At 39.8% G+C, this 21348-nt stretch overlaps 1 protein-coding gene across 2 annotated transcripts in view; it reads left to right on the forward strand.

The window, feature by feature from the left end:
* Positions 1–1808: 1808 nt before the first annotated feature.
* The window catches only part of LPCAT3 (lysophosphatidylcholine acyltransferase 3), a 36599-nt gene continuing 17059 nt past the window's right edge, over positions 1809–21348 (forward strand). For both annotated transcript variants that reach the window (XM_005873654.2, XM_014545645.1), the window contains exon 1: positions 1809–2054. In XM_005873654.2, coding sequence (XP_005873716.1) covers positions 1904–2054 — 151 coding nt within the window. In that variant the 5' untranslated portion in view covers positions 1809–1903. The remainder of the gene's footprint in view (positions 2055–21348) is intronic.

Below are 21348 nucleotides of genomic sequence, written 5' to 3' on the forward strand. Positions count from 1 at the left end.
GAAAAATCCAATTCTTCCCTACTGTGTCTTTCTTTCCTGTGAGTCTCCTTGACCACCCACACAAAACACTTCACTTCTGGCCACCAAATGTGTGGAGGTTTTTCCCCCACACCAAATAATTTTCTGCAACACCAACTCAATTCTGACACTATCTACTCAGAGATAGGGTCAGATACCACAGGTTAAAGGTTCAGTCTTACAAGACTGCCCTCAACCCACTTCAGAAGCCAGTCAAAAGCTCAGGATGTCACCGGAGCTCTGACCAACAGGCTATAGTTTGGTGGTTCTAATGACTCCCTCCTCAGGTTCAATTAATTTGCTAGAGTGATCACAGAACTCAGAGAAACATTTTACTTACTTTTACTGGTTTATTATAAAAGAATATAATATACAGCTGAACATCCAGGTGATAGGAATGAACAGGGCAAGATATGTGGGAAGGGAATGGAGCTTCCATGCCCTCTCTAGGCATGTCACTCTCCCAACACCTCTACATGTTCACCAAGCTGGAAGCTCTCCAAACCTCATACTATTTTTGCTTAATCCCTTCACCTTTTTCATCCAGCCCGGCAATCCTCCTTCCCTCTGACAGCTGTCAGTCTGTTTTCTATCTGAGTCTGTTCCTATTTGTTAGTTTCTTTTGTTCATTAGGGCCCACCTATGAGTGAAATCATAAGGTACTGGTCTTTCTCTGGCTTATTTCGGTTAGCCTAATGCTCTCCAGGCCCATCCATGCTGTTGCAAAAGGCAAGCTTGACACTTGAGCTGCTTCCAAAATTTGACTTATTGTAAATAACGGTGCAATGAACATAGGGGTGCATATATTTTTTCGAATTTGTGTTCCGGATTTCTTCGGATAAATTCCCAAAAGTGAAATCACTGGGTCATAAGGCAATTCCATTGCTAATATTTTGAGGTAACTCCATACTGCTTTCCAAAGTGGCTGCACCAATCTGCATTCCCACCAACAGCGCACATCCTCGCCAACACTTTGTGTAATCTGAACAGTGGTTAACTTTAGGAAATAAGGATGGGAAGCAGGGTGGGAGAGGGGAAATACTTTTATTTTCTGTTTTACAAATTCCCCTACTGCTTGAACTTTTATCATAAACCTTAGTGACAAAGTCGTTTAATTTTTAATGAAAATTATGATAAAATCGGCCTATCTTAATTTCACCGCCTCTCCGGGGAAGGTAACGTTTTCATATAGAAAATTACATGACAGGGGCTGCATGAAATAAAAGGAGCAGGCAAATAGTGTTCGGGGCCGCTGGGCTCTCCCAAGACCCTCTGGCGGGTCTAACGGCTTAAGAATGGCCCGGAAATTCCGTTAGGAGGCGCTCGCGAGGCGGTAGCAGAATTTCCCGCCCTCTCCGTTACATGCCCCAGTAACCCCGGCGCGCCTGCGACCGCGAGTAACCCTGCGGGCGGAGGACAGGCCCCCCCGCCCCGACTCTCGCCTGCTCCGTCCCAGCCAATGGGAAGGCAGCGCACGAGCCGGCCGGACATTCGCCCTCACCGACTCCTCCCCTGAACAGTTAGAACCGAGTTGTACCACCACCTCGCCTTCGGCTTCTGACTTTTCCAATCACTCCTCTAGTTTCCGATTCCAAGCCCCGCCCCCCGGGGAGCGCCCAGCTCATTCTGGGCCGGAGTCACCTTTGCATTGCAAACGTTCCGCCCCGCCCTCTGCCTACCTTGCTGCGTTAGGCCCCGCCCCCCGGTGGGACCGACCAATAGCCGGGAGCGTCTGGAGCCACTGGGCGGGTCTGCAGCCAATGCGCACGCCGGGGGCGGGCTCCGGGGCGGGCTCCGGGCCGGAATTGGGGGTGAAGCTACAGGGCTGTGCCCACATTCGGGGCGCACGGAGCTGAGGGGTCCCTTGGGGGCGCCCGGAGCTAAGATGGCGTCTGCTGCTGAGGGAGACGTGGGAACCGCGACCGAGCCGACCAGGGTGCTGCAGTGGGGTTTCCAGGAGCTGAGCCTTAACAACTTGGCGACGTCCCTGGGCGCGTCGGAACAGGCGCTGCGGCTCATCATCTCCATCTTCCTGGGTAAGGACCCTCGTGCCTCCTTCCGCCCTCTCGCGGAGTCCGCGGGGAATGGGGACGGAACCTCCCCGTCTTCCCGGAGCCAGCGGGAGGGCTTTGTGGGGTGCATGTGTGAATGCGAAAACACACCAACCGGCTATTTATTGAAAGGCAGATCTTGTCTGGCGTCCGGGGCTGCTGTGCCCTCTGAACCTCTTCACCTTTCTCGTCGACCCCAGCTGTACCCTTCATTTGGCGCCACCACCCTCCCGGTGTCCCCACGACCTGCCCTTATTTGTCGCTCTGGAGTTCTACTCTTTGGCCATGTGCACTGCTGTCTGTTATCGATGCTGTATCAGCCCTCACAGGCGCGCTCCTTATCGGCAGCAGAGGCCCCCTAACTTAAGGATTTTATTTTAGCTCTGTGGGCCTCCGCAGCCCCTGTTTTGAGTCTCTGTTTTGTGCATGGCCCGCTTATATTACACTTTCATCGCTTTCCTGTCCCATTTCTAATATTTGATTCTTGTACCATATGACTTTTCTTCTCCCTAACCACCCACCTGTCATTTACCCTGGAATATCGTCCTAACACTAGGCTTGGGAAACAGGACTGACAACCCCCTTATAAACTACCCGTGCTACCCCAAGCGTTCATTACCTGTATGGTTCAAAGGATGTGGTGTATCTGAATTTGTGTCACAACGAGCTGTGTTGTCACTGGTTTATAGGCTTCTTTACTGCTTCCTTCCTCCATGGCTTTTTTAATATGTGGAAGCAGCATGCTGCTTAGAAACTGTGGGACCCTGGGCAAGCCACTTAACCTGTCTGGGCCCCAATTTTCTTACCTGTGAAATGGAAACTATGGTGCCTCCTTGATAGGATTGCTGTAAAATCCTGTAGAAATTCAAAGGTCAAGATTTGATGTATAAATATTTGAGTCGTTGGAAGGTTTTATGAAGGTTATGGGACTTTAGCTAGGAGAGTAGGGGTGGGGAAGAATTAAGCAAACATGACTGGGAGAAGAGCCGAGGGTTAGAGAACTGAACAGTAAGAAGTTTGAGATGAAGTTGGGCAGTTGTGGAACGTCTTAAATGCCAGAAAGAAGTTTGGAATTTATCCAGTAGTAGTCAGTAGAGACATTGACATATAATATCACCTAAGAGTGTTAACCCGATCTAGATAATGGAAGAGGCATTAATTCATATTTAAACAACCTTAGCTAATATCATTTTCTTTTACCTATTATATATCAAACCAAGATGATCTTTATTTCTTCCAAATAAAGGTAGCCTTTTCCCTCCCTTGTGGAATTGTAAAATTTTAGAGGTGGAAGGGGCTTTAGGTTGTGTGACCTCAGTATTACCCAACCCAAATTTATCAGCACCCCCATCTAGGGTTCTCTGTGCCACGCTAACTTTTTTAACTTCCCACTCCTTCAACCTTGTTTCTGACCCAGTTATTTGTTGGGATTGGGATTGGCAATTAGGAGTATTTACATTAGTTAGGAAGTTCACTGTTGATTTCTCAACTATAAATACAAGCAGCAACAAATTATAAGGGGCAGCCTATTAAATGTAGCCAGAGCTGGAATTAAGACTTGGAATTCATCCTTTTTGTGCTGGTGGACTATTGCTATGTACTATCATAGGGCATACAACTGACTGGGAAATTGTTTTCTCTATACCATACCCCTTCTGACCCATGGTAAGAAATATGTTTTACCTCATGATCCAATACACACATATGTGTAAACATGTATTTTATGTATTAAATCCTTACCCTAGGATGTGTTTTTATTGTTTTGAGAGGGGGGGGAGAAAAACATCAATCAGTTGCCTCCTGTATACCCCTTGACTGGGGATTGAACTGGCAACTTAACCCTTTGGTGCATGGGACTATACTCCAAATGAGTCACATCAGCCAGGGCTAAACATGTACTTTAAACAAAAGTTCCAAGAAATACTACTTATCCTTATTGGAGGCAGTGTGTTTAGCTATTTTCTCTTTTATTTTTAGTATTGTTTATGACTTACTAATTTATTTCATGACCCATTAATGGAATATAACAAGTAGCTTGAAAATCCCAAGTTAGAGACTGTAATTTTTAATATTCAGTATTTCAAGGAAAGGGCAAGCTCCTGAAGATTGCCACTTCGGAGTACTGTGAACAACCAGAAGACTCTATCAAAAGGGTGTGTGTATGTCTTGTGTATGATTGCAGGGAATTTGGTGGAAGATGAATTTTGCTATGAGCCCTGGTGCTGGCAAATGCTACTGGGAAACATCTTCTTTTCAACAACTGGGATCTCATCACTTTTAAGCATAATAACATGAATTGTTTCAAATAAATTCAATAAAATATACCTACAGTGAGTGAAGCACTATGCTTGGGCAAGGGCAGTGGTATAGTATGAGTAATAGACCTATGCACTCAAAGGCATTATATGCAGTCTGTTAGTGGGTAGGGAATGAGCATGAGGTTAGTATTCTAATAACCACAATAAAAGGTAGGTATCCGAGGGTCATAAGATAATTACCAGGCTTTATGAGATTTAAAAATTGGACCTGTAATGAACTTTGAGAGTTGAATAAGGTTTCAACAGATTGAGATGATAAGACTGAAGGAGCAGCATGAGCGAAAGCACTGAGGTAATAATGTGTCATGACACTTTCAAGGAGCAGCAACCAGTCCAGTTTGACTAAAGCAGGACTTAAGTAGAGAAGTGGTGGAAAATAAGACTGGAAAGGTAAGGAGTTTGTACTTAATTAAGTAGAAAATAGGGAACCATTGGAAATATTTGAAAGGTGAATAGAAGATAATACAGTGAAGGGTAATTTGAAGTGGACATAGACAAGAGGTAGGGAAACTAATGAGAAGAAACACAATCTAAATAGTTATAATGATTTGGAAGCAAGGCAGTTGCACTATGAGGAAAAAGAAGGGTATTTTCGGAATACAGAATCTTTTGAGAGGTAGACTCTAAACAGTTCCACCTATAAAGCTGTTCATGGCAGAAACGCAAGAATCAGCTTTGTCATCTCCCCACATCCCAATCACTAAGTCCAATCAATGTTACCTCCAACTTGTGTCTCAGAGACATCCACTTTTCTCCCATCACCACAGCCACTGACCATAAGTCACCAGAACCACCCAAATAGTCTCCTGACTGGTCTCTAATTCTGTACTTGCCCCCTCCAGTCCATTCTCCAAAAGCAGCCAGGGTGGTCTGATCCTATGCCTATCCTACTCAGAACCCTTGAGGCTTTCATATGTGGCTGGTAAGCCCCTGCCTGCTGCTCCAGCCTCATCTCAAGCAAGTTCACAACCTTTTAACCACTTGGCCTCTTTTCAGTTTCTTAGAAAAGACATTAAGCCCTTTCCTACCTCAGAGCCTTTGCACCTGCTCATCTCGCTGCCTAGAAAGTTCTTCACTTATTACTCACCTGATAGACTCCTTTTCATCTTTCAAATTGTCTGTTCAAATTGTCGCTTCCTCTGAAAGTTCTTTCCTGACACTCTTTAAAGTACGTCCCTTGTTGCACTTCCTCATACTGACTGAAATCTTCCAAGTATACATTCTAATTTGTAATTATATATTTGAAATTGAGGATAGAAACCATGTAAGTTTTGTTTACCACCATATACTCAGAGTTTAACACAGTATCTGACTTATAGAAAAGGTACTTATTTGTTAGAAATAAATAATTTGTTGAGTAAGTCAATGTGTGAATGAATGATTTAGCAACTGATTAAATGAAGAATAAAGAAGTTGTTAAAAAAAAAAAACACGTCTGCCTGGGTAGCTAGAAAAATGACAGTATCTTTCACATATGCAGCGAGATCAAGAGGAAAGTCAGACATTGTTCAGTGCCAGGTAATGATCTAATTTTAGATTTGCTTTAGGTTTTAAGGGCACCTCTGGGTGTGTTGAGAATTGTGAAGTCTAATCTTAAGCTCAGGAAAGAAGTTGGGTTAGCCCTAGCAGGTTTGGCTCAGTGGATAGAGCGTCAGCCTGCGGACCAAAGGGTCCCAGGTTTGATTCCAGTCAAAGGCACATACCTCAGTTGCAGGCTCCTCCCTGGCCCAGGCCCTGGTCGGGGTACGTGCAGGAGGCAAGCAATCGATGTGTTTCTCTCACTTCGATGTTTCTCTCTATCTCTCCCTCTCTCTTCCACTCTCTTTAAAAATCAATGGAAAAATGTCCTCGGGTGAGGATTAAAAAAAAATAAGTTGAGCTAAAGATACAGTTTTGGGAGATCATGTTGATATCATAATTGAATCAGGGAGGGAATAAAATGCTATGGAAAAGCTTTTAGGAGATAATAGAACCTAATTCATGTTGATGGAGTATATTGCTACCTCCTTTGTTGATAACGATAGCTGACATTTATTAAGGGTTTGCTACCTACCAGTTTCAGACATTGTTAGAAATGCTCAACAGTGCCCCACCTAAACCAGCCAGTTACCCATAAGATTATTACAGTACTGTTATCTCCTTTGTGCAAATAGGAATCATCTTTAGAGGTTAAGTGACTTGCCTAAGGTCACACCCATTTCTACCCAATTCTGGAGTCCTTGCTTTTTACCTAATGCAAATTGGGAGGAGCATGTGGGAGTGGAAAAGATAAATGCCCTGATATCTTTTCTCTCTTCACTCTGTGTGGTTAAACCAAGATGTAATCAGCATATGAGCTATCTCAGCTTCCAAAGCTGGAGGTGGCCAAATAGAGCAGATGGCCACCCTGCTTAGTATGAGTGTTCTCTAGCCTCGGCCAGGACTGTGGCTTGGCTGTTAGACTGATCAAAAATTGCACTTGGGGGTAAGGATTCATTCCTCAGAGGTTTAAAATTAGCATCACTGGAGTTAGCAACATTTAAAATCAAAGGAGGTTTTACAGTTTAGTTCCCTTTGGACCAAAGTCAGGTCTGGCCCTTCAGAACTAAGTCCAGTTTTCAATGCAAAAGGCTTTCTTCCGGTAGCATTGCAATGACAATGTAAAGACACCAAAGATAAGCTAGATGGACATTAAACAGCATAAACAAATGGGACTTCTGACCATAATAAAAAGAAGGGTCCAAGAATTCTACTATGAAATAAGGGGGTGATTAAGCCCTGGCCAGGTACCTCAGTTGGTTAGAGCATCATCCAGATACACCAAGGTTGTGGGAGTCAGGGCACATACAGCAAGCAACCAATGAATGCATAAATAAAGTGGAACAACAAATCAATGTTCTCCCTCTCTCTAAAATCAATCAATAAATAATTTTTTTAAAGGTGGAAAAAATTAGGGGGTGATTTTTTAAATGACTTTCAAGTCCCCTTTTTCAATTCTAAAAGTCTAGATATACTCCACCTTTTTAGACTACCTTTATTTTAATCCATAGCCACAAATTTCACCATAAGCTAAATCTTCCTATTTGGGGATTTCTTTTAGATATATTTTTCCAATTACTTATCTACACTCCAGTATCTTACATTGCACAAAACTTCATGTTTTGAATTCCAGTATAACTTTAATGTCAAATAGAATCATTTCTTTGCAGAGGCATGTATAAATTAAGGCCTATGAGATTATATGCACAAGCTAATTTAACAAAAATAATTACATACCCACTGATATTAAATCTGTCTGGACAGCCATGAGAACTCACTGGAGGTGTTCAGTCCAACAGCCTTTTATTGATTGACTGATTGATTGATTTTAGAGAGAGGACAAAATATTGCTGTGAAAGAGAAACATGGATTGGTTACTCCTCACACTTCTCACATGCACCCCGACCGGGGGATGGAACCTGCAGCCTGTATATGTGCCCTGACCGAGAATTGAATCCACCAACCTTTGGGTATATGAGACGATGCTCCAGCCAATTGAGCCACGCTGGCCAAGGCAGTCCAACAGCCTTTTAAAACATGGAATTTGGTCTTTAAAAAGGAAATAGCATTTCAACTGGACCTTATAGGGTATGGAAGATTCTGGTCAAGTTAAGATAAAAGGGGGAGCTTTCCAGCTGCAGAGAATAATGAGTATATACGTGAAGATGAGGAAGAGTGAGACACATCTGCGGAACAGCAGTACTCAATTTTGGCCAGAACAATAAAGGATTCATAAAGGAACAGTAGAGAAAAACTCAGTAGACCTTTCAGGTGGAAGGAGAGGGGTACGGTGGGAAAACAGGATAAGGTGGTAGAATGTGCATTGTTTTTAGAGACCTGCAGGCCTAAGTGCAAATTCTGGATTAAATATGAACTACCTGTTTCACAATAGATAATTACTAAACTTCAGCCATTCATTTCCTCATGTTCCCAAAGGCCAATCTTACTAAAGAATTGAGGTCAAGAGTTAGGCAATTTATCTGATAAATACTTTTTAATTATATTTAATTCATAACAAGCAGCAATATTTTGAAACAAGATGCAAAATTTACATGATTTTTAAAAAATAATATAAATTTCTTATTTCTAGAGAACTGCAGCCTTTGTACAGATTTTTTAATTCTCCTCTTGCCTGGAAAAGCATTTTCTACATTCCAGAATCTTACATTGCACAAAACTTCATGTTTGAGATGCATTTCATTGCTCATTGAGATGCTTTGAGGACTAAATGAGATAAATTGACCAAACCTACCCCAGGGTAGTTTTAAATAATTGTTCTTTCTCTTCCCTCAATAAGTATTCATCTCCTTCCTTTCCAAGGAGACTCAAAGTGTGGTCTTGGGACCAGCAGCATCAGCATCTCCTAGGAACTGGTTAGAAATGCAAATCTCAAGTCTACCCCTGACCTACTGAATGAGAAACCCTGAGGATGGGCCCGGTGGTCTGTTTTACAGCCCTCCAGGTTATACAGTTACCCTGAAGCTTTGAGGATCACTGATTTAGTGAACATTCATGCTCCACATAACAACGTTTCATTCAAGATGGACCACATATACAGTGGTGGTCCGGTACGGTTATGATGGAACTGAAAAATTCCTAATGATGTAGCCATCGTAACATTACTCACGTTTGTGGTGATGCTGGTGTAAACAAGCCTATTGTGCTGTCAGTCATATAAAAAAAGTACAACACATATAGTTAGTACAGTAGATACTACTTGATAATACACAACTATGTTACTGGTTTATGAATTTATTATACTATACTTTTTTTATATTTTAGAGAGTACTTCTCTACTTATGAAAAAAAAGTTTTCTGTAAAACACTATGTTGTGTAATGCCAGCAGCAGCCTAATACGTTGTGTTTACTGTGTCTCTTGATTGTGTCATTTTCTCTTGATTTAATCAGGTATTGTTTTGTGCACTAATATGCTATACAGGGCTGTAGCCTAGGTATGTAATAGGCTATACCATCTAGATTTGTTTAGAGCCACACACAGATGGCTCTTTGTAAGTAATGTTTGTCCAGTGATGAAATCACATAGTGATGTATTTTTCAGAATGTATCCCCATTGTTAAGGTAGCACATAACTCTATTTCTTCAAGTATCTGTTTTGTAAAACTTGATGTCCTGATAGTACCTTAAACTTTTTGAAATGTCATTGTAACTTGTGATCTTTGGAATAAACAAAATGCTCTCAGATTCTTTATGGCTTAGTTTTTCCATTTGCAAGCATCTCTTATTATTCTTCAAACATTATTTTTATTACTGAATCACATTATTATCATCATTTTTATTATCATAATTGTTATCATTACCTACACCATTCTGTTTCACACTTTTGATGAGAAGGTTAAATATAGAGGCATTTTTTTCATAAGGTTGTTGGAACTATTTAGTTCCATATTTCCTTTTCTGTTTCGCATCAGCCACCTTGAGCAATACAGCATTCTCCTAATTGATCACTTCACATTTCTTAATACAATTCATAAATTGTGACTAGTAGCTTCAACAAAAATACGTGTCCTACTTAGGGCTGCCAGGAGAGTTGTTCTAAGCAAACTGTCTTTGTAGAGTTTTTAAGGTGTGTGTGTGTGTGTGTGTGTGTGTGTGTTGACATTTTCCTAGCAGTTGCTGAAGTCAAGGAGATTTAGGACCCACTTGGAGTTCTCTTGGTGAAGCAATAATAGCTTCCTAGAGAACATCAAAGCCTTTCTATAACTTGTATAGCCCAAAAGATGTTGTATAAATATTTATTTCTCCCTATTTTCAAAATGAGAAGGTGGGGGGCAAATAAGACACTAAAAATAAGGATAATTTCTGGATAAGAATCTCCCTTTGGCCTAAAATGGCCTGGTTTCAAATCTAAGTTCTTCCCTATTCCCTATGAAGGTAATTGAGATTTATGAAACAATGGACACCTTGAATGAAAGAGTCTGTTTAAGTACAATGCACCATAATTGTTAGCAAGAGAAGCTTCTGATAGAAATGTCATTGCATTGTAACATAGGGACAGTTTGTCAGAAAGTGGGTAGAAAATTGGGTCAAAAATGGTCAGACCCAGGTTTTGTTCTTGAGTCACATAAAGTCATCATGTAGATTATTTAAATGCCCCACTCTAACCATAGGCTGTTTAAAAATAAAAAAGTTTTTGTCCATTAAAGATGCTTTCATACATGTATTCATGTTGCTATGGCATTTTCATAAGAAAAGTATACATGATCCTATCTGCTACATAAAATATTAATGTAAGATAGTAATTTTGCAGATAATTCATTATAACAGGAGAGAACCCCAGAGGCAAGGTGACCTTCCCCTCTGCTTGACAAACTCCACCTGGACTAGACCTACTCCTGGAAGCCTAACAGTGTAGTCAGATCTGCTGTGGTGCCACACCAGGCTTTCCAAGGGCTTAGAGCACATGGATGGCTCTTTGTACTAATTCATGAAGTTTTAAAAAATGAAAGCATAATCTTCAAATGTTTTTCATGAAAGACCTTAACTTCATAGGGGTCTGCACTGGGTTGAATAGTGTTCCTCAAAATTCAAGTCTACCAGAACTTCAGAATGTGACCTTATTTGGAGATGGGGTCTTTGCAGATGTAATTAGTTAAGATGAGATCATATGGGACCAAGGTGGGTCCTAAATCCAATATCTAAGAAGGCCTTATAAGAGGAGAGACAGAGGCATAGACATACATGGATCAGGCCATATGACAAAAGAGCCAGAAATAAGGCAAGCCAAGGAATGCCAAGGATCACTAGCTGTCACCAGAAGCTAGGAAAAAGGCATGGAACACTTTTCCCTCAAAGCCACCAGTAGGAACCAACCTTGCCAACACCTTGATTTCCTCTACTAGCCTCCAGACTCGTGAAAGAATAAATTTAAGTTGTTTAAGTCACACACACAAATTCACTATTTAAAAAACTGAGGATTCATATGTATATATTATATATAGATCTGAGGTCCCAGGATGTTAAAGTTTTAATAGCTGTATATTTGTATATGCCCTAATGAGAAGTGGCATCCATGTAGACATGGTAAATGGATATGGCTTATATAGCGCTTGAGGTTTTCAGTTTCTGCTATGATAGCAATTCTAAACTCCGATAAACTTGGACACCACTCTGGATTACTATCCATAAATATAAAACTTCCCTTTGCGAGCCAGCAAGAAAAGGCCAACTGGAATAGTACGCTTTAAGGCTCCTATGGCATATAATTCAGACAAAGTGGAAAAAATTGATTATAGTTTGAGTACAAATATACTGGGGCGCTGGCCAAAAATATTGAACCATAAGGGCTACTAGAAATCCTCATTCTTTAGCTAAAGGGTAATCTGACTCTACTTCCTAAGTCTTCATTGGCCCTTCTGAAAGAGTTGGAAACAAAAGCTAAACATGGGAGCTCCTAGATAGCGTGCATTTATATTATTTATATCAAGAGCCTAACAGTAATTATTGGAATCCAGGTCATCATCTCATTAGAAGCTCCAAATTTCTCCAAGTCTTACCCTCTTGTTTTATATTTTTAAAGTATTCAGCCCTGGCCGGTGGGGCCCACCTGATTGGAGGATCATCCTGTATACCAAAAGGCTGCAGGTTTGATTCCCGGTCAGGGCACATACTTAGGTTGCGGGTTTGATCCCCTATAGAGGCATGTATGGAAGGCAACTGATGAGTGTTCTCTCCCTCTCTCTCTCCTCCTCTCCTTTTCTCCCTCCCTCCCTTCTTCCCCTCTCTCTAAAAACCAATATCCTCCAGTGAGGATTAAAAAATAATAATAATAAAGTATTCATATTTTTATCTTATTCTAAATTTTTTATTTTATTTTATTTTTTTACTTTTTGAAGATTCTTCCTAAATCTTAGAGTAATATTGAGATGCTAATACAGAAAGGAGTTGATTGTTTCCAGCTTGGATGGTCAAGAATAAATTGGACTTCATCGAAATTAAAAACTTTTGTGCATCAAAGGACACAAGAAAGTGAAAAGACAACCCACAGAATGAAAAAAATATTTGCAAATCATATATCTGATTAGAATCTAGTATCCAGAATATATCAAGAATTCTCATAGCTCAACAATAAAAAGACAAATGGCCCAATTTAAAAATGGACAAAGGATATGAATAGACATTTGTCTGAAGAAAACATACAAATGCCAATAAGCACTTGGAAAGTTGCAAATAAACAAGCATTGGTAAGGAGGTAGAGAAATTGGAACCCTCATGCTGTGCTGGTGGGAATGTAAAATGTATGGCCACTGTGGAAACAGTTTGGCAGTTTCTCAAAATTAAACAATTTATAGTATGACCCAGCAATTCCACTCCTAGTTATACAGTATACTTCAACGAATTGAAAGCATATGCTCACTTGTATACAGATGTTCCTAGCATTATTATATTAACTAAAAGGTGAAAACAACCCAATTGTACCCCAACTGGTGAATGAATAAACAAAATGTTATATTCATACAGTGGAATATTATTCAGCCATAAAAAGGAATGAAGTACTGATTCATGCTACAACATGAATGAACTTTGAAAACATTATGCTAAGTGAAAGAAGCCAGACACAAATGGCCACAGATTGTATGATTCCGTTTATATGAAACTAGAGGCCCGGTGCACAGATTCATGCACTAGTAGAGTCCCTCAGCCTGGCTTGCGGGGATCGGGCAGAAACCAGCTCTCCCACATTGCCTGAGGGGTCCCAGATTGTGAGGTGGTTCTCAGGTGACACACTCCAGAATCGGGCTCCCTCCTCTCTGGGTCCGGGGTGCGGGTGAAGCAGATTCAGGGCCGACAGTGCCCCAGCAGCCTCCTAACCCACGGCTGATTCCACGAGGAATCAGGCTCCCTCTTCCACTGGTTGGAGCGTCTGCCCCCTGGTCGTCATTGCGCATCACAGCTACCAGGGGAATGATCAGACAGTCACTTAGGCTTTTATATACTAGTATATAGATGCCCAGAATAAGCAAATCTATAAAAATAGAAAGTAGGCTGCTGGTTGCCAGGAGATGAGAGGAGGGTTGAATTGGGAGTGGACTGCTAAGAGGTATGGATGGAGTTTCTTATTAGGGCAATGGAAATGTTCTGGTATTAGATAGTGGAGATGTTTGCACAGCACCGTAAATATACTAAATCCACAGAATTGTACACTTAAAAAAAAAAGAATAAAAAGGAACTATGTAGCCCTAGCCAGTTTGGCTCAGTAGATAGAGCATCGGCCTGTGGACCTAAGGGTCCCAGGTTTGATTCTGGTCAAGGGCACACGCCTGGGTTGTGGACTCGGTCCAATGGGCAAGAAGCAGCCAGTCAATGATTCCCTCTCATCATTGATGTTTCTATCTCTCTTTCTTCCTCCCCCTTCCTCTCTGAAATAAGTAAAAAAAAAAAAAATTTTTTTTAATTTTTTAAAAAAAGGAACTATGTATATCACAGAGGAAGAGAGGACCCAACCGACAACTAGACAGTGTGATGCTATTATCTTTTTTTCCTATTAAATTTTAGCTGGGTAACAGTTTATTGTTTTATTTGCTGAAATACCTGCTGAGAAAAAGAAGTCTCACCTACTTTGTTTGTATTTACAAAGATTAGACTTAGCAACTCATAAACACAAAAAAAGAAGTTATCAGGACAAGTATTTGGGAGCATTGGAGAAAGAGCAGCTAATTAGCCACTTGGCAGTGTGACAGGGCAACCCTTGGACAACCCTAGGCCAGATCAAGTCACAACTGGATTAAAGGACCAAAGAACCCTTTCTCCACTGGGAATTCTGAGAGTAACAGAAATTTCTGGCATATGCCTACTTTTGTTGTGATGGTAGATTATTTTTTTTAAATAACCAGGATTTGTATGACCTGAAGTTCATATAATCTTGGGGGCCTTCTTTAAGAAAAAAAAAATACAAAAATACCTTACAACTTTTACAAAAATATGTCAGTATAAACATATTGCTCCCTCCTACATCCACCTACATCTCCACCTCACACCCCACCCCTGTGGCCTTAAAGGGCCTTGAAACTGAAGCTTTAGTAGCTTCAGTTTTGGGAAATCAGCTTTTCCCTGAGAGTACTGGATACAACTCACAGACCTTTATTTTTGAAAATTGCTATAGGCTTAATTTAGCTAAATTTTGGGCCAAAATTTCCCTTCCCCAGATTAGAGGCTTGAGCCTGGGATTTTACAGTTTAAAACCAGGTGAAAGAATATTCAGTCCGGCCCTAGCCCATTTGGCTCGGTTTGGCTCAGTGGATAAAGCGTCAGCCTGGGGACCAAAGAGTCCCCAGTTCGATTCCGGTCAAGGGCATGTACCTTTGTTGCAGGCTCCTCCCTGGCCCAGGCCCTGGTCGGAGCTCATGCAGGAGGCAACCAATCAATGTGTTTATCTCATAGTGATATTTCTGTCTTTCCCTCTCTCTTCCACTCTCTCTAAAAATCAATGGAAAATATCCTCGGGTGAGGATTAAAAAAAGAATATTCAGAACTGTCCGGGTAGCATAATAATCTCCAGGTCCACCCATGCTATCACACAGATTAAGAGCTCCTTTTTTACAACCGCATAGTATCCCATTGTGTAAATGTACCATGGCTTTTTTTATCCACTCATCTACTGGGCTGTTTCCAGATCTTAGCTGTTATAAATAATGCTGTTATGAACATAGGGGTGCATATATTCCTTTTGATTGGTGTTTCAGGATTCTTAGGTTATATTCCCAGTAGTGGGATTCCTGGGTCAAATGGCAGTTCCATTTTTAATTTTTTGAGGAAACTCCATACTGTTTTCCACAGTGGCTGCACCAGTCTGCATTCTCACCAGCAGCGCAAGAGGGTTCCCTTTTCTTCACATCCTCAACAGCACTTGTTATTTGTTGATTTACTGATGGTAGCCATTTTGGCAGGTATGAGGTGGTAACTTATTATGGTTTTAATTTCTATCTCTTTGGTCATTAGTGACATTGAGTATTTTTTCATATATCTATCTATGTCCTCTTTGGAGAAGTGCCTATTCAAGTCCTTTGCCCATTTTTTAAATTAGATTGTTTGTCTTTCTGGTATTGAGTTGTATGAGTTCTTTGTATATTTTGGAAATTAACCATTTATCAGATGTATCATTGGCAAATATGTTCTCCCATACAGTGGGTTCCCTTTTCATTTTGTTGGTTTCTTTTGCTGTGCAAAAGCTTTTTAGTTTGATGTAGTCCCATTTGTTTATTTTTTCCTTTGTTTCTTTTGCCCTAGATGTATCGGTGAAAATACTGCTACGTGAGATATTTGAGATTTTACTGCCAATGTTTTCTAGGGTTTTTATGGTTTTGTGACATACAGTTAAGTCTTTTGTCCATTTTAAGTTTATTCTTGTGTGTGGTGTAGGTTGGTATTCTAGTTTCATTTTTTGCATGTACCAATCCAATTTTCCCAAACACATTTATTGAAGAGATTATCTTTACTTCACTGTATGCTCTTGCCTCCTTTGTCAAATATTAATTGAGCACAGTGGTTTCGGTCAATTTCTGAGTTCTCTGTTATGTTCCATTGATCTATCTGCCTGTTCTTGTACCAGTACTAGGCTGTTTTGAGCACAGTGGCTTTGTAGTATAGCTTGATATCTGGTATTGTGATCCCTCCAACCTTGTTCTTCTTTCTCAAGATCACTGTGGTAGACAGTTTTACCTTCCTCCCTTCCAATTTGGATGACTTTTATTTTTTCTTCTTGTCTGATCGCTGTGGCTAGGACTTCTAGTAATATGTTACTGTAGATTGCTCTGAGTAGTATGGACATTTTAATTATGTTAATTCTTCCAGTTCATGAACATGGTACATGCTTCCACTTGTTTGTATTTTCCTCTGTTTTCTTTTTCAATGCCCTATAGTTTTCCAAGTACAGGTCTTTTACTTCCTTGGTTGAGTTTATTTCCAGGTATCTTATTTTTTGTTGTTGTTGCAATAGTAAATGGGATTACTTTTTTTTAGTTTCTCTGAGAGTTTATTGTTGTATAAAAATACCATCAATTTCTGGATGTTAATTTTGTATCCTGCTACTTTGCTGAATTCATTTATTAAATCTAGCAGTTTTTTGGTAGTCTTTAGAATTTTCTATGTACAATATGATGTCATCTGTGAATAATGACAGTTTTACCTTCCTCCCTTCCAATTTGGATGACTTTTATTTTTTCTTCTTGTCTGATCGCTGTGGCTAGGACTTCTAGTAATATGTTGAATAAGAGTGGTGAAAGCAGACATCCTGTCTTGTTCCTGATCTTAAGGGAAACCCTTTTAGTTTTGCCCATTGAGTATGGTATTGGCTGTAGGTTGTCACATATAGCCTTTATTATGTTGAAGTATGACCCCTCTATTCCCACTCTGCTGAGAGTTTTTGTCATAAATATTGGATTTTGTCAAAAGTTTTTTCTGCATCCATTGATATGATCATGTGATTTTTATCCTTCATTTTAGAACTGAATTTCTAAACTAGATTACTCTTGATCCAAATAAAGGGATATCCCTACATATCTGGGAGATATTGCAGGTTCAGTTCCAGACCACTGCAATAAAGCAAGTATTGCAATAAGTAAGTTGTAATATTTTTTCTGGTGGAGGGTCTTGCCTTTAGTTTGTAAAAAACACATCTGTGAAGTGCAATAAAATGAGGTGACCTGAATCTATCAGATAATCTGGATAGAAGTAAACCATGTGGTTTACTACCTTAAAAAGAATTAAAATGTGATAAAATGCACTGAATACAGACAACAAGGGTGTCATTCTATGCCTAAAATTGCCTGGTAAGGCATTTCAGTGTCTTAAAGCACCTCAACATCAGCCTGGACATCTGTTGTCTCTGTTCCATGAAAATGAAGGCATACCAGTCATTAGCCTCTTTTAGCTTTAACATTCTTTAAATCTATAAGTTTTTGTAGAATTTTTAGGGGGAAAAATATATAAAGTAAACTAACTATGTGACCATTTAAACAAACTCTAGTAATATAGACAAATACTATAATCCAGGTGTTCAAACATAATAACATTGACATCCCTTTTGCCATCACATCAGATTTAAAAGACTCCTGTGGGCTTGCCACTGATGGATGACTAACTTTTCCTGGGCTAAGAGACTGGGGATAACCTATGAGCGTCTAGTTCCTGTGGCATGACAATAAAGGGGATTGGTGACATCAAAGTAAAGTCTTTTGTTGTGTCATAACTTTTCAGCTTTTGTAGCAGGTTTCACCAGTCAGTCAGTAGGTGTATATATCAGTCACTAACACTAAGCTTACAAAGGTGTTGCTTATTACTAAGATCACTTGACTGAAATGGAGCAAATAAAGAATTACTTTTGTTTTGTGGGGGTATTTAAATTTAATTTATTGATTTGAGAGAGAGAGAAGTTTGTTGTTAAAATGAAATCTAAATGCTTTTAGATAGAAAGATAAGCAAATAAACATGGGTGTGTATGTGTCTATACACAGGTGCTGGAGTATAGATGATTATTGAGTAATCAAAGAATAATACAGCTGTACTTTTAAAAGCACACAGCTAGTTGTTACTGGTTTACTCTCAGGTACCTGCCAAGCACTTAGGCATGTGGCAAGAATATCAGAGTGGAAATCAAGTAATGTGGATTCTAATTTAAGCTGTGATCTACTAACCTTGGGTATGCCAGTTATCCCCTTTGGGCCTTGGTTTCTTATCTGTCTAATGAAGAGTTTGGAGTCAGTGATTTCTAAGGCTTCTTCAGTTCTAAATATCTGTATATCCAATAACCATTCAGCATATGATTCAGCTCTAACTAGAGAGGATTGTCAGAATGTGGAAAGTGTATTAGCATCTTGCCCTTATTATCAAGAGGCTTAATCTGGTAAACAGAAACAAAGGATCAGTTCTGAACAAATTCCAAAGGTAGCTTCATCCCCACCTAAATGTCCATAATCTACAGCAATCAGTAAGTTCTATGCTTTAAGTGCCTAACCAGTTACTTATCACTTAACCCTCCTTTTTAACCCTCCAGGACTTAACCCTCCGTCCTATTTGTATTTGTCTTCCTTTTCACTTTGGTGAAAGAATAGAAAAAAAATTGAGTGGCAGCCCAACTAGTGTGGCTCAGTGGTTGAGCGTTGACCTATGAACCTAGAGGTCACAGTTTGATTCCCAGTCAGGGCACATGTCTGGGTTGTGGGCTCTATCCCCAGTGTGGGGTGTGTAGGAGGCAGCCAATAAATGATTCTCTCTCATCATTGATGTTTCTGTCACTCTCCCTCTTCCTTCCTCTCTGAAATCAACAAAAATATATATTTTTTTAAAACAGAGTGACAGGTCTTCAAAGAAGAAATAATAAAGTTAGAATTATGTGAAAATAGTTGATAAAAATAAACTATAAATAATCCATATTCAAAAGCAGTCCTATTTTATATTCTAGTCTGTGATTCTTGGGGAAATTTAACTGAAGTTTAATTAAAAGAGCAGACAGATCCTGAATGTGGCCTTCCAATATTGCCCAAAGCAAAATACCCATTACCTATGGTAATACATTCCATAGTATAGAAAAATTACAACCTCCAGATAATACTCTCTTTTTTTTAATCTAATATTTTTTTATTGTTTAAAGTATTACATATGTCTCTTTTTTCCCCAATTCACACACACACACACACACACACACACACACCCGTCCACTCCCACCTGCAAGGACAAGCCCTCACTACCCCAGTGTCTGCATCCATTGGTTTTGTTAATATGCATGCATACATGTCCTTTGGTTGATCTCTAACCGCCCCCTTCCCTGCCTCTTGTCTCTGGCTCTATTTTTGTTCATCAGTTTATGTTGATCATTATGTCACACATATGAGTGAGAGCATGTGATATTTATCTTTCTCCGACTGGCTTATTTCGCTTAGCATAATGCTCTCCAGTTCCATCCATGCTGTTGCAAATGGTAAAAGTTCCTTCTTTTTTTATAGCAGCATAGTATTACATTGTGTAGATGTACCACAGTTTTTTAATACACTCATCTGCTGATGGGCACTTAGGCTGTTTCCAAATCTTAGCTATTGTAAATTGTGCTGCTATGAACATAGGGGTGCATATATCCTTTTTGATTGATATTTCTGGTTTCTAGAAGTGGGATTAAGACTGTCTCTTTTAACTAGAAATTCCATAGTGGCTTTAAACTTATCAGCAAATAATTCCTAAGAGCAGTGACAGGCATAACCTCCTTTTGAGATTCCCTGTCCCAAATCCACCTTATCTATCCATCTTATAAGTGGAATTCAGAAATAAGACGGTGTGGCTTAGTGGCTGAGCATCGACCCATGAACCAGGAGGTCACCGTTTGATTCCTGGTCAGGGCACATGCCCCATGCAGGAGGCAGCCAATCAATGATTCTCTCTCACCATTAAAGTTTCTGTCCCTCTCACCCTCTCCCTTCCTCTCTCTGAAATAAATAAAAACATTTTTTTAAAAAAAGAAATAAGGCCCAACTGGCATGGCTCAGTGGTTGAGCACATGCCCAGGTTGCGGGCTCGATCCCAGTGTGGGGCATGCAGGAGGCAGCCAATCAATGAATCTTTTCCATCTTGATGATACTATCTCTCTCTCCCTCTCCCTTCCTATCTAAAATCAATAATAATATATTTTTAATAAAAGGAAACAAGATGGTTGTCATCAGAAATATTAACATATACATTTAAATTAAAAATGAAGTTAGACCTCTTTCGACAAAACTAAATCTGATCAGGCTGACAAGTTTACCATTTGGATTACATGGCAGGCATTTTCCATACGTACTTAAAGCAAATCTTCAATATACTTAACAAAAGCACACATCATTTGCTGTTGTTTATACTTACAAATGTTTGATGGCATATTAATGTGAGAGGAGATACGGTTTTTCAGAATTCTTTTAGGGGCTATTCCAGCAAAAATAGTTTGGAAACCATTGCAGCAGCTTAACCATCTTTAATTCGACCTTTTCCATCATCTCCCACATCTAGTCAACCGTACTGATTTTTTTTCTATTATATCAATTTCAGGCTCTGCCCGTTTTCATCTTTGCTACTGTTTCCCCCCTAGGGGGGAAAGAGTCTTGAGGTGACAATTCCATGTTCTTTCCTGTCCCTGTGTCCTTTACTACATTATTCCCCTCCCTTGGAATGCCCTTTCCTTCTCTCTTCTCTCTTCATCTTAAATGTTCTGATCATTATTGATCTCTCTCTTCTGTAACCACTACAACCTTGGCTATTCCATGCAGTTAGCACTTACAGAACATCATTCTTTGATATTTCTTTTCTACCTAGAAAGTTCCTTAAGAGTTAAAAAGCACTTCTTAAAATTTCTACCATATCCCCCTTTTTGCCCAATGCAGTGTGACCACATAATAGATGCTTAATATTTTACTGACCGCCTAGAATACAAAGTATTTGTTTATTCATTCTTTCATCCATTCAGCAAATAGTCTCAAGACCTTTTTTGTATCAGGAACTGTACTAGGCACTGAGGTACGGTAGTGGAAAAATTTGACAAAAATCCCTGTTTTCAAATACTGCTAAATAAGTAAAATATATAGTATTTGAAAGAGTAGTAAGTGCTGAGAGGAGAGTACAGCAAAAAAAAACAAAACACAAAAAAAACAGGAAGTGTGGTTGGTGGCGGGTGAGGGGAACATATGCAATCTCACTGATAGCGTGACTTTTTAGTAAAGATCTGAAGTGAGAAGGAATATGAGGAAGGACTTGAGCTTCTTTGTGAAAGATCATTCCAGGCAAGGGACCTATTATATCAGTGGTTCTCAACCTTCCTAATGCCACGACCCTTTAATACAGTTCCTCATGTTGTGGTGACCCCCAACCATAAAATTATTTTCGTTGCTACTTCATAACTGTAATTTTGCTACTGTTATGAATTGTAAATATCTGATATGCAGGATGTATTTTCATTGTTACAAGT

This window comes from Myotis brandtii, unplaced genomic scaffold (assembly GCF_000412655.1).
Source record: "Myotis brandtii unplaced genomic scaffold, ASM41265v1 scaffold417, whole genome shotgun sequence".
Lineage (NCBI taxonomy): Eukaryota > Metazoa > Chordata > Mammalia > Chiroptera > Vespertilionidae > Myotis > Myotis brandtii.